This window comes from Perca fluviatilis, chromosome 3, assembly GCF_010015445.1.
Source record: "Perca fluviatilis chromosome 3, GENO_Pfluv_1.0, whole genome shotgun sequence".
Taxonomy (NCBI): Eukaryota; Metazoa; Chordata; class Actinopteri; order Perciformes; family Percidae; genus Perca; species Perca fluviatilis.
Genome location: NC_053114.1, coordinates 18,925,710 through 18,938,655, shown reverse-complemented (window position 1 = coordinate 18,938,655; position 12,946 = coordinate 18,925,710). Strand labels below are relative to the sequence as shown.

The window sequence follows — 12,946 nt, the reverse complement described above, 5'->3', positions numbered from 1 at the left end:
AAAGAATTCACAGTTAACTTCTGGGTTTCACATGGGACACGAAGCCCGGAGTAATGAAATTGCACCTGACTGCAGTACGCAGATCGGGGTTGGGCCAAATGTGGGCGGAGCTAAACGTTTGACTCCGTGGGCGCGCCATCTGGTGGCGGACATCAGGCAGCACATTCTCAAACGTCATTGCAACACCTTTATAATATAATATTATAGATATATAGATTATAATAAACAATGATATTTGAATTGTAAAAAGGAAAAAAGAACGGGGTTGGGTTTAGGAAAAGAAGAACGGGGAAAGCAAACATGACTCCCGGGAAATGAGCCCTGGTCTCTGGGGAACGCCAGACAACAACTGACGGTTGTTAAGGCAGAGGCGGAGTGGCAATCGGGAAAGTCTGGACGGACTAACCTGCCGCCTGCCGGACGGACGCTGGCTGCCGGCTGCCTGCCCGCGGACACACGCTACCTGCCCGCGGACGGACACTGCCTGCCGGCCGGTGGTCTACATAATTTCCCGGTAGATGTTTTGGTTCCACTCCGCCGCTGGGTTAAGGAAAGGATAACGGGGAAATCAAACGTAATTCGCGGGAAACGAGCCCATGTCTCTAGGGGACGCCAACAACGGACGGTTGGGTTAAGAAAAACAACAACGGGAAAAGCAAACTTCACACGCAGGAAAAGATCTCCGGTCAGCTTGAAAGTCCTGCGTTTTCCCCTCACACCAATTGCCAGAGTGATAGAGAAATGGCTCTGCCAATTGCCATTTGGCAAGTGGGCGGAGTCAAACGTTTAGCTCCACCCACATTGAGCCACTTCTCGAATGGCCCAGTGTTTGTTACTACAGCCACGAGAGGTCGCCGCTTAACAACAAACATAAATATGAGTCATGAGCGGCTTGCACAATCGCCCTATACAGCCGTTTTCTGGATGAGGACGGTCATAATTGGGGGGCTATTGCACCTCGTTTGTAACACAGGCAATGATGAGGCAAGTCATATTTCTTTGCGTCACACCTTTACAATTGCCAGTGAATTTTGTCTGGTGACAAACAAATACAAATTTAGAGCAACAGATAAAACAAATTTACATCCCTATAGTATTGTTTTCATTTTATATATATATTATACGTATATATGTTAATATCTTAGTCTTGTTTATGTCTTGTGGCTTTGACATTGTAAAGGATTCATTTTTTCCCTTATACATACCTACATTAAATCCATCCATCAACCTTTATTTAAATTTCAGTTCCGACGGTCAAACCGCTTCTCATTACCTACTAGGCAAGGCAGCTTTATTTATATAGCACATTTCAGCAACAAGTCAATTCATTTATTTTTCAAAATATAAATTGCTTTTTATTTAGTACAAAAGTCAGTTTACCCAATGTTGAACATACCTTGAACATACTTAGCAAGGATCTATTCCCCTGTGAGAATAAAAACAATAAACGGTTGTGTGTGACTATTTTGTGTACATCAATCTGGTCATCATGTAACAAACAACAAACAACAAACAAACATGTGATAAAGTCTTACACCGAGGTATCAGCTCACTTGCTTACAAGCATAGCATACTGTCCTGGGAGCAAGTCAATTCAAAGCGCATTAAATAAAACAATAAAGAGCAGTTACAAACAATTTAACACATTCTACACTAGAATAAGAGGTATAAAATAAGAAACTAAAAGTTACAGTGCAGTGTAAGTAACTAATGTATTTTGGTGCAAGAAATAAATGAAAACAACAGTTCAAGTGATTCTAAGATTAGAAATTTTAAATGTCTGCATGTTTGTAGAAATGTTTTAATGTTGATATATGTATGCATGATGTTACTATTATGTGGTATAGTTGCAAAGTAGCAAACATGAGATGGTCACATTAAGGATAAAGAGTAACAGGCTTTGAATAATACAAAGCGAATAAGATATAATGAATGTGATATTTTGTATTTGTGACCTACAGTAGTAATCTTTTCTACAATTTGCCAATCTGCCGACTTAATAGGTCTTTTGCTTTTGGTTGAAATAAAGATTTGAAGTGCTTGCTCTTCCAGCATTTTCTTTTATGGGTTTCTTGTGTAAAATGTGTATAAGTACTGTTTCATGATGAAGCGATCATTTTCTTTTCACCCCTTGTGCTGCATTGGGGTAGTTACATACAGAAGAAGACTGCAAGCTAATAAACATAGACGTAAACAATGTAGGAGCTTTAAAAATGTCTGCAAATGTTTTATGTTTAAATGAAATGATTTCAACATGATTGTTAGACCTCAAGGACACACAGAATGTGTTTTTGTGAGTCAATGTAAAAATAACGGTTTACAAAAATTGCATTAAGTAGGGACTTTAATCTTTGGCATTTGGGAAACACAGGGATAAATATGCATAACATGTTTATGCAAGTACACAAACAATGCAGCAAGGGGGAGACAAAACTCTTTGTAACTTCAGGCCTGTTTAGTATTTTGTGTCATCACATAATCCAATATATGCAGCGTTAAAATACTAATAACAGTTTTTGTATGAAATTTGGTATTATATTTTATTTATTGTGGGCAGGGCAGGATCAGTGGATGAGTGAAATATGTTATCCCATGTAATGCCAAGTGGTGTCATTTCTGGATGACACTTTCATTCTGACTTTGGCTCCTAAAGCCAGGGTGGGACTGTCACAGAGAAGCACTGATACTGTTTAATGGTAGAGCAAGCACTCCCAGGAAAGCTTGTCACAGTCACAAACACCTTTAACAACGTGTCCACCAGAGTCCTGAGACACAAGGACATTAAAGTGCTCATATTATGCTCATCTTCAGGTTCATAATTGTATTTAGAGGTTGTACAAGAATGGGTTTATGCGGTTTAATTTTCCAAAAACACTATATATTTGTTGTGCTGCCGCTCCTCTTTTCACCCTGTGTGTTGAGCTCTCTCTTTTAGCTACAGAGTGAGACATCGCACTTCTGTACCATCTTTGTTGAGAGACGAACATGCGCAGTAGCTAGGTCAGCACTGCTACCCAGTCAGTTGCAGAGTATGAGGGCGTGCCATGCTAGCAGCTAGGCGAGCATTATAACGTGTGTTACCAAGTGACGCACGTTTGTCACGGAAGTAAAGGCTGGACTACAATCAAGCTATTTGGAGCAGTTTGTGAACAGTGTTTTCTGTTGGAGATGGTAAGTCCCTTTGGGGTGGACTTTGGGCTTTTTCACTTTGTAAACCTATGATGTGCACAAACAATATATATAACACAATAAAGGAAAGGGAAAAAGCCCAAAACCATAATATGAGCACTTTAAAGCATTTTGGTATCTAGTCATTTCATGATGGGTGCAAAATCAATTCTGATGCCAACGAAAGGAGGGAGGACATATACTGTACGATTTAATGTTTGCATTTTCAGGAGCACTGCCGGATAAGGAAATAGGAATACAACACTGGACATCAATACATTCACCACGCAACAACTGTAAATGAGGCACATTGTACAAATGACGCACCTGTTTTATGAGAAGCAGTACTTACAGTCCACTCCGTCTTCAATAAAGCTGATGCAGGTCTTCAAACACTATCACAACAGATGGAGTTTCCCCTGGAAGCTCAAATACTCAACACATTTCAAATACAAGACGTAAGGAGAGATAGATAGCTAGCTTTTCTGCCACCATCTGGCTAACAAAGAAAATGTCAGATATGGAATAGAAAGCAATGCAGCAGATCTCATCAGCAAACAGCTGCTTGTACAGTGTCTAGAGTAATTTTATTGTCTTACATTATTTAATAAAAGTTGATTTAATGTGGCTTTTTGACAATGATCAACAGGGGGAAATTATTTGTCTTACTGAAAACAGATCACTACAAAGTGATTTAAATTACAGGTGTATTTACACTATATTCTCTTGAAAGCCCTTGACTACTCACAGGTGATCTTAATTTAATTATGTGATTTATTAAACAAATGGACTGCAGCAGTGAGGATTTAGTGTCCTAAATCTTAGGTTTTACCTTTAAAATGAATTGAATCACTTTGTAGAAATTCGTTTTTTACTTTACTTTCTATCTTTTTCGGTTGAATCAAAGTCACCAAAAACACATGAAAGCCACTGTAATTCAATGTTGTAAAGAGAAAAAAAACTTCTAAAGAGAGTGAATCGTTTTTTAATAGACTGTATGAAGAAGGAACAAGATTTTCAGGTAACAATACCCTTATCGTCCTCATGAAGTAACACTTATTAAAGGCAGGGTTGGTAATGTTGAAAAGCTAGCAAGATTTGAAAGTAGCATCTCCTCGGGGCTCTGCCTAGCCCCTCCCTCTGCCCTCGGGGCTCCGCCTAGCCCCCCCACACACTGATGCACCAGCATGAGCACTGTTGCGTCGCCGCGTCAGAGCAGAGCGGAGAAAGGACGGCAATTTTACTTCATGTCTCAAACCCCGGTAAGCAAACACCTAACATTATCATACTGAATGTTTAAAACAAACCTGACTACCGTTAGCAACACGGCGACGACGCGCATTGAGCTCCGGCTCGTACACGGGAGGGGTAGAGTACGCGCAGCGTCGCAAGAAGGCATTTCATTAGTTCTTTCCAAGCAGACTGTGAGGCAGTTATATAACAGAATTCAGCAGCCGTGGTGCCCATGAAGCATGCAACAAGTTTTAAAACTTTCCAAAGTTGTGTTTTGCACCCTTTAAAGCAAATTTCTTTGGAATAACAGCAGCAAATGATTAAATGGAGATTAACATGTAGTGGAATATTCCATCAGAAATTAAGCAATAATCCATAAATTCATCACAGTTTGAAATTATAAAAATAATCTTTTAATATAAACTACATATTCAGTGCACAAAGAACAATGTACAAATCATAAACTTTACAAATTGATTGAAACATAAAGGTAAGCATGTTAAAAAAAATCTATTAACATGGTCATGTGAGTTAATATCATATTAATTAGTTAAAGTGATCGCCATAAATAGGACTGTAAATAAATTATGAGCCTTTTTTCTCTGCCTCCAAACATCCTTGGCAAGCAGGTTGTCGTCAGTTATTTCCTCAGAGTTCTAGTTGGGCCATTTGCATCTGTGAATAAAAGTAAAGGCATCATTTAGAAATATAAAATATGCATGATAGAGCTCAGAAAGCCTGGATGAACCTGAACTCTGCAGGAGTTTTAGAAACTGATTACTTTGTTGATTCATCCTGCATGTCTGAGTAGTTGCTGGAAATACACATTCATTCACCTTAAACTGGATCCTTTTATGTTTTATACTCATACTTTTTTCATACTGTTTAGGTATTTCAATCAATTCCATGCCAAATAACTTTATTTAGCATCTTTCAAACATAAAATGCAGCTCAAAGTGCTACAGTATGGCATTAAAAACAAAACAATAGAAAAAAGGCAACATACAAAAGATAAATGAGTTCATACAAATAAAATAAAAGACACAATCAAACAAAAAGGCAGAGAAATAAATAAAATGACAGTAGAAAAAGGTAATCAATGAAACATTCAAATATTAAAATATACACAGTGATGATCAGACACACTGATATACATTACTAGATCAGCGACAGTGATTCCTCTGGAAATAACTAGATCCAGAGTGTTACGGCGGTTATGGGTGGGGCCAGAAACATGATGATTAAGTTACAGTATGTCCAAGATATTCAGGAATTTTGAGGCTTTATAATACGATAAATTATTTATGTGGATATTAAAATCACCATTTATAATTATTCTATCAGACTTGATGACAAAAGTACTGAAAACTCACAAAAATAACCTGTCTTTAGTATAGGAGTGTGGTGTACCACTGGCTCAGCCTTTTAAAGTAAACACAATGTACTCAAATGTGGAGAAATCACCAAAACTTACCACATTGCCACTGAATGTGTTTGAGAAAGTAGTGGCAATTCCACACCCTCTTTTATTCTGCCTGAGTGATAAAAACTGTAGTTGAGTGGGCAGGTTTCAATAAGGACAGCAGCACCATCCGAGCTGAGCCATGTCCTTACAAGAAATAAGAAGTCTTATTGCTTATCAAATCAGGGTGCGAACTACGGGGGAGCTAGGGGGAGCTCGGCTCCCCTTAATAAGACATGGGCTCCCCTGAAAACGTGATTTGTGAAATTTTGGGGGGTCTCTAAAAATATTGACAATGTGTCATTTTGACGTGCAATTTCAGTTTTGTGTAATGTGATCATCGTGGATTATTATGTGTAAAACTGCAAAAATATCATTCATGCATGTCGGCAATTTGAACCTAATTCACTTCAATAAAGATAACTATACATGCTATTCTTGTCATGATCATCAAGGTGTGGCGGCGCTGCCGTGCAAATTCAACTCATGTTTAGTACATGTTAACTCAAAGATTCATAGAGAAAATATAAACGTTGGAGGCCATTAATCGGCGCGCAAAATCCTTGAAATCCATTCTGCAGTAAGCATCATATAGCCATGGCAAAAAGAAAACAAGGCAGTTTAATTAATTTTGGTTTTACTATGAAATTGTGTAGCGATGACGTTAATAGCACAACACGATTCACCTGATGCAAGCCCTGTTAGCACACCTCCCACCGGGGTGACAACGCAAGAAGAAGCTGAAGAAATAATGTCCTCTCTGGCTGAAGATGATCCTAACCCCTCTTGCTCCTCTCTCCCGTTAAATTCGAACAGCCAGCTTTGGAGAGACTGGAAGAGCCGATATACATGGCTGTTTGTTAAGGATGGAAGCTTGGGGTGCGTCGGTAAGGTCTAATTGAACGGAGGAATTATGGTATTCTTCGCTAGCCTGAGTAACTTTACCCGTTGTTCATGTGAAATCTCAAAGACAGCCTGATGCTTTGTTTGTTTGAATTCTGAGATTAAAGTCAGAATTCTGACTTTAAACTCAGAATTCTGACTTTATTCGCAGAATTCTGAGATTAAAGTCAGAATTCTGAGAATAAAGTCAGAATTCTGAAATTAAAGTCAGAATTCTGAGAATAAAGTCAGAATTCTGAACTCAAATAAATTTTTCACCAGTGGCCCCTAATCCTCTTCTTATACATTGTATAAAATGAAGTTGCATTATAAGCTGGGCCTACAATAACGTGTAGGGCAGCTTTAAGCCTTCATACTTACCTTTTTTGCATAGAATACTAAGCTACTAAAATAGCCTAATAATTGTTGTCATGATTTTATAATCACGTTTTAATGTTAAACATACATGTGGAACAGTGAATCCTTAGGATTAACTCTATCTATGGATGGCCTTAGTGACTACCTTACCTATAGGCCAGTGAGCAGTGTGGATTTATATTTGCTGATATTATGTTGGATTCATGTTAAGACTTTTTAATTTTTGAAAAAGATTTTCAAAAATTAACAGTAATTTGGAGGCCCCCCTGCATTGACTCTGAGGACCCCCTAGGGGTCCTGGACCCCCTGTTGAAGATCCCTGGAGTAGAGCATTTAAACAAAGTGTCCCCAGTAAAGAAACATAATTATATGAAAGCCTCCCTCTGGTCTACCTGCAGGAGGCTTGATCAAAACGTTGATGCCTGTGGGCACAGATGGAGGAGTTGAGATGACAGCGTTGGATCGGTCTTGGTTCCAGCGTTGGCCCAGGTCTCGGAAGACAGTCACAGCGCTCAACGTCTATCTCACAGTCGGGCATCCATGAACTAAGTGGAAACTCTAAGCAGGAGGTAATAACGTTCAATTTAAGTCACAAATACATTATAAGTACAATAACTTGTTAGCTGAATCTTCGTATTAAATCAGTTTGGTCATACTTTCATAATGAAAATACTTTAATGTACATGCCAAATCATAAACTAATGTGAAAAACATTTTCTAGATATGATATACCTGGGTTTGGAGTACAATATGGTTAGTATTGGGCTTGTTTTTGAGTTTACTGCTAACGTCAGCATGCTAACGAAGACTAGACTTAAAGGACAACTAAAGTATTATTGGAATTGTATTTGTTTTATTCATAAACCAGAAGTAATTAGGACCCATCGTTAAGGAACTACGAATGTCTGTTCACAATGTGGTGCCAATCCATCCAGCAGTTGTTAAGATACACACACACCTGGTGTACTGGAAGGGTAAGGTATGCATCTGTCAGTTGAACAATCCCAAATGAACCCACTGGCACAAAGTCTTCTGGAGTCCTGTGCCTCTGACAGCTGGCCCATTGGAGAGCAGCTGCCAATGAACCAGATGGGTTAGAGGAAGAAAAAAAAAAATCATCATATCAAATTCAGTTAAGAAATAAGACTCACCTACTGCTCCTGTGAGGCTGAGCATTACGTCGTATTATGGCGGGCTCCATGCACCTGCACTCTGTATGATTAGCTACTTTTATTAGCACAGGCTCTGGTACAAAGTTAAATGGAATGACACTAAGGACCTGGAAAAAGCACACACACACACACACACACACACACACACACACACACACACACACACACACACACACACACACACACACACACACACACACACACACACACACACACACACACACACACACGTGTTATGGTTTGACCAGTGAGAACTGTGGTTGCAATAGACCCTTAAAAATGTGTTAAATAAAAAGGTCTAATGGATATCCGCCAATCATCACAGGTTTGGTCACTCACAGTTTTATTCACATATACTGTCGTTGTGTTTCTGCAAGTGACTCCCTCTTGATTGCAGCAGCCACTGCACCTGTCAGCAGGAAAACAAATTAACATATGGGTAAAGAGATGTGCATGGAAAAATGACTTGCAGTACGTTGTTGTAGTTGACTCTGAGGATTTTTTTAATCTGTGAAATGTAAAAGATCATATGGTCAGAAGTCAAATTTAATATATATGGACACAGAAATAAAGCACCTCTGCAGGCCTGTAGAAGTCAAATATGGACATTGTTTTAACATTTGTTTCCATGTCAGCATCTATTCAATATAAATAAATACGTGTTGATGTAATTTGAATGACTGCTGAGAAGTTTCGTCGGCTTTAGTGTTAGGTAGGATGCAGGGACGGTGCAGCTCACAGCATTGAGCTTGATGTTAAAGTTCTGGATCTGGTTTAATGTCAAACAAACCTGTGGACGGAGACACAAGGTGGCTTGAAGAACATTGAGGGGTCGGTGCCCAGCTCCTTGGCCACGTCGATACACGTTTCCCTTGGCATGCACTGAGTGCGCTGCCATTCTTCATCTATGGCTAAATGGGAGACACACAATGTTGATAACCACATCGGCACACATACACAGACTTGCCCGTAACATGTAGTATAGGTTTTATCTGACCTTTAAGAATCTCCAGGCTGTAAGATTCGGCAGCGTAGCGTGTAGAGCGGTGTGAGCCAACTGAAGGTGGAGAAGAGAGGGTCTCTGGCTGCTGCAGTCTCAGGCGACACTTCCACAACTTCCAATCAGGAAAGTCTGCAAGCATCAGCAGCTCATCTAAGCTGGAGGCTGACCGCACCTTCCTCTCCCACTGCTTCATTACCTGCAGGGATCACAGTCATCCTTTAATGTTCACATTAACATTAAAAAAAACTGGGATGTTAAAATTCCATCTGTAGCGGTCCCAGTATTTGTTTGTTGTGTACTGAAGTATATGAAGCACATCACATGACATGGTTAAGTTATATTTGAGGACTGCTTTAATGTAAAGGAGACCTTTTATATACTGTTATCAGGTTCAGACTTGTATTGTATGTTTCTACTACATGTTTACATGATTTAATGTTAAAAAAAAACAACACTTAATTCTTCTCATACTGCCCATTGCTGCTGTACTCTGTTTGAGACGCTCTGTTGGAACATGGTTCTCTTTAAGCCCCCCTCTCAAAAAAGTCCAGTCTGCTCTGATAGGTCAGCTGTTCCAGGTCTCCGTATCTGTGCCCATTCTTATAAAATTATATCCATAATCTGCGCTCTGCTCTCGCGGTTTATACCTAAAATGCACCAATAAAGGCTTCCAAACCAAAAACTACAATGACATGTTCCAGCAGAAATGTGATTAACAACATCTGCAAACAAGATTACAGGTGATTTCAGACACCCATGGTAAATATCCCATGTTAAGCATTAGCATATTACTGTAGCATTCTGATGTTTGCATTTAGCTCAAAACTCTACTGTGCCTAGGTACAGCCTTACAGAGACTGCAGACTCATTAGTTGTATAAAGAAAGAAATGATTAAATATGGATTTAAAAAACTGAATTTAGTCAAATGAAATGCATTTATAGCTACATTACTGCATGTGCATTATTTTCTGCCAACATGCCTTACACTGGGGCTGAATTGATATGATGTTTGCTGGAGTTATTACTTGGAGCACTCGGCTTGATGTCACACACATTAGTCAGAGTGTGATTATCAACAGCTGCTGCAGAAAATGTGTGTGTCTGCTCCGGTCTGCCTCTGAACGCTACTCATTCTGAAGTTTCATAACCGCTACCAAAGAGTATACATTCATATTCACTGGAATGATAATATGCAGCTGGATATAAACCGTGGACATCTGACAAAAATGGGCCTCAGCCAACCAAACCACTATCATGCATTTTGAGAGGAGGCAGCATTGGTGGGAGAAACCCATAAAACCACCTGTCAGGCTACATGAGAAGTGCAAAGTTTCCATGATGACATAAAGCAGAACAAAATGGAAGCTGAACAAAACGGATAAGTAAGGTTTAGATAAGATGTGTTATTACTTAAGTTTATCGTTATCTTTTAGTTTTTGTTTTAACTTAGCATTTGAACAGACTTTAAATATGGATGGATGTGATCTTTCTGAGGAGGAGAGGGGAGAGAAGAGGCTCATTTTTGAGGCGGGAAAGCCAAGCCTGATACCGGATGGTTGGTCTACAAACGTCACAGAGACAGTCATGGGATATTGCACTTGTCTACACACTGTTTGCTTCATTTCCTCTGGACAACTCTAACAATCTGTGTCCTCTGATGTGTTCAGTGTGTTGCAGAACGGAGGGTGGGGCAGGTTGGCTGGCTAACTGCTTCCACTCAGAAACAACAACAGAAAATAGGGAGGTTTCCCCTCTGCAATTTCGACCAGGGGATAGACCCACTAATGAGAAACAGAGAGGGAGAGCGCCTGAGAGATAGGGATGACAGGAATTGAAAGGGAGGTAAAGATGGGGGGAGTTTGAATAGAGAGCGAGTGAGACAAGAAAAATGGAAATGAATGACAGCTAGATAAAAGAAAATTAAGAGCGAAGTGGTTCAATAACCCCTCTGACGCAGATACAATTATGGCATGCATTTCCTCTTTAAACCACATGCAAGCGCACACATTTTGGTTTCGTGGACAGAACACGGTGAGCACATGTGAGTGTACTGCACTGGCAGCAACTGGTCAAGTGTGAGGTTTATGAGAGAATGAGTGAAAGGAGGAAAGAGGCTACACAACACTGCACAAGCGAGTGAAATCAACCCCTGAATGCATCAAGAATATAAAAGCAAGGCAGCGTTTTGATTTACAGTATGTTCTCCGAACAAAGTTCGATTATGAATTGAAGTTGTTTGTAGTACAAAAGGGGAACAAAATCTGTCGTTATACATCATCTACAAACACCAGTGAATTGCAAGAAGCCTCTTACGTTGCTGCTTTGATACATATAACATGCACTTGAAGACATAAGGCTTTACGCCACACTTACCCTGCTTCCTCCCTCTCTGTGCATGCTGTGGCCCACGTTTATCCAGCTCAGCTCCACCACCAGAGTCACCAAGCAGGAGATTCTGCACAGAGTCCGCTTCATCGTCATCATTATGCCTTGGCTATGCTTGCGGTCTCTGAGAAGCAGTCAGCAGTATGAACGTATCTCCTTTTCCTTCTGGCAGAAAGCACTTAGAGCTGGCTGCCTCTCCGACTCGGTTTCCCAGAACAGCTGAGTCCCTCAGACCACACACACTCCTCTCAGTGCAGGTATGTGCAACACAAACTCTAGATCCTCCAGCTGCACAGTAAAGAGTGTGAGTGTGTGTGTGTGTGTGTGCGTGTATAAGCCAGATGTAACCTGTCACAGCAACCCAGATGCCCACGAGCCAAATGAAGAAGGTTAAAGATGCTTTAAAACAGACACCTCTTACAACAGAAGCTTTGATGCAGAACCGGAGGTGTCCCGTTAAATAACGAAGCTACTAGGAGTCAGAAGCTGAAAATGACCTCAGAAAAAGTCACGATTCCCTTGAGGACTTCTCAGCACATTCTCTTACGTCAGAATGGATTGAAGGCCTGTGGAATAGTTCAGCTAGATGATCTGAACAAATTGCTCGGTTTCTTCTTTATATACCCACCTCCTGAAAAAAAGGCTGCTGACTTCCCTTAATTTTAGTGGTGACAATATCTGTAGGTTAAACTTCCCTTCGGTCAGTCCTCAGTTCTCCAGATCCTACTGTGGTTTGTCCGTGTAAAAAGGCCCTGAGGTGCAAAAGCAGCCACACAATTCCTTCCACTAAGATGTGGGCTAATTCTGAAGAAGCTATGAGAAACTAGTATGTCTGACTGGCTTCTGCCTTTATGTCTCTCCCACTGGCCTTGCTGCCTCAAAGCACGCCTTTTTAGTTGCTTTTTTGTTCCAGTCTTTTTTTTTTTTTTAAATGTCAATTTCTTAAGTGATCACATCCCCTGCCAGTTAAATCCCTTATCAGTGTCTTTTCCTCTGGAGTTGCCAAACCGCACACAGCCAAAAAGCATTAACATGTGTTTTAAATGTGCTCCAGACTTCCGTAACATGTGAGGGGAAATCAGATGCCAGTACCACCCCTGTCCCACCGACACCCCACCCACTCAGGCCCGTTTGACTCAGGGTGTAATCTGCCAGGAGCGATGCTTATAATAATTATGAAACATGCACAAAAAAAAAAAAATTAAACAATATTTTAATGTGGTCTGTGCAAGTTTTGGGAGCAGGATAAATTATGTTAATGT

The 12,946-nt window shown here is 40.2% G+C and overlaps 1 protein-coding gene across 2 annotated transcripts; it reads right to left on the bottom strand.

Annotated features, from left to right (window-relative positions):
• Positions 1 to 4,831: 4,831 nt before the first annotated feature.
• Positions 4,832 to 12,618, bottom strand: vegfd (vascular endothelial growth factor D). Of its 2 annotated transcripts, XM_039794187.1 has the most exons (8): positions 11,673 to 12,609; positions 9,293 to 9,494; positions 9,086 to 9,206; positions 8,635 to 8,704; positions 8,275 to 8,402; positions 8,082 to 8,197; positions 7,516 to 7,681; positions 4,832 to 5,076 (listed from the first exon to the last, which is right to left on the bottom strand). In XM_039794187.1, the coding sequence occupies exons 1-8, from the start codon at positions 11,781 to 11,783 to the stop codon at positions 5,058 to 5,060; spliced, it is 933 nt and encodes a 310-aa protein (XP_039650121.1). In that variant the 5' UTR covers positions 11,784 to 12,609; the 3' UTR covers positions 4,832 to 5,057. The 2 variants fall into 2 exon arrangements, with proteins under 2 accessions (XP_039650121.1, XP_039650122.1); XM_039794188.1 differs by lacking the exon at positions 4,832 to 5,076 and having other exon boundaries at positions 7,522 to 7,681; positions 8,279 to 8,402; positions 11,673 to 12,618.
• Positions 12,619 to 12,946: the final 328 nt, after the last annotated feature.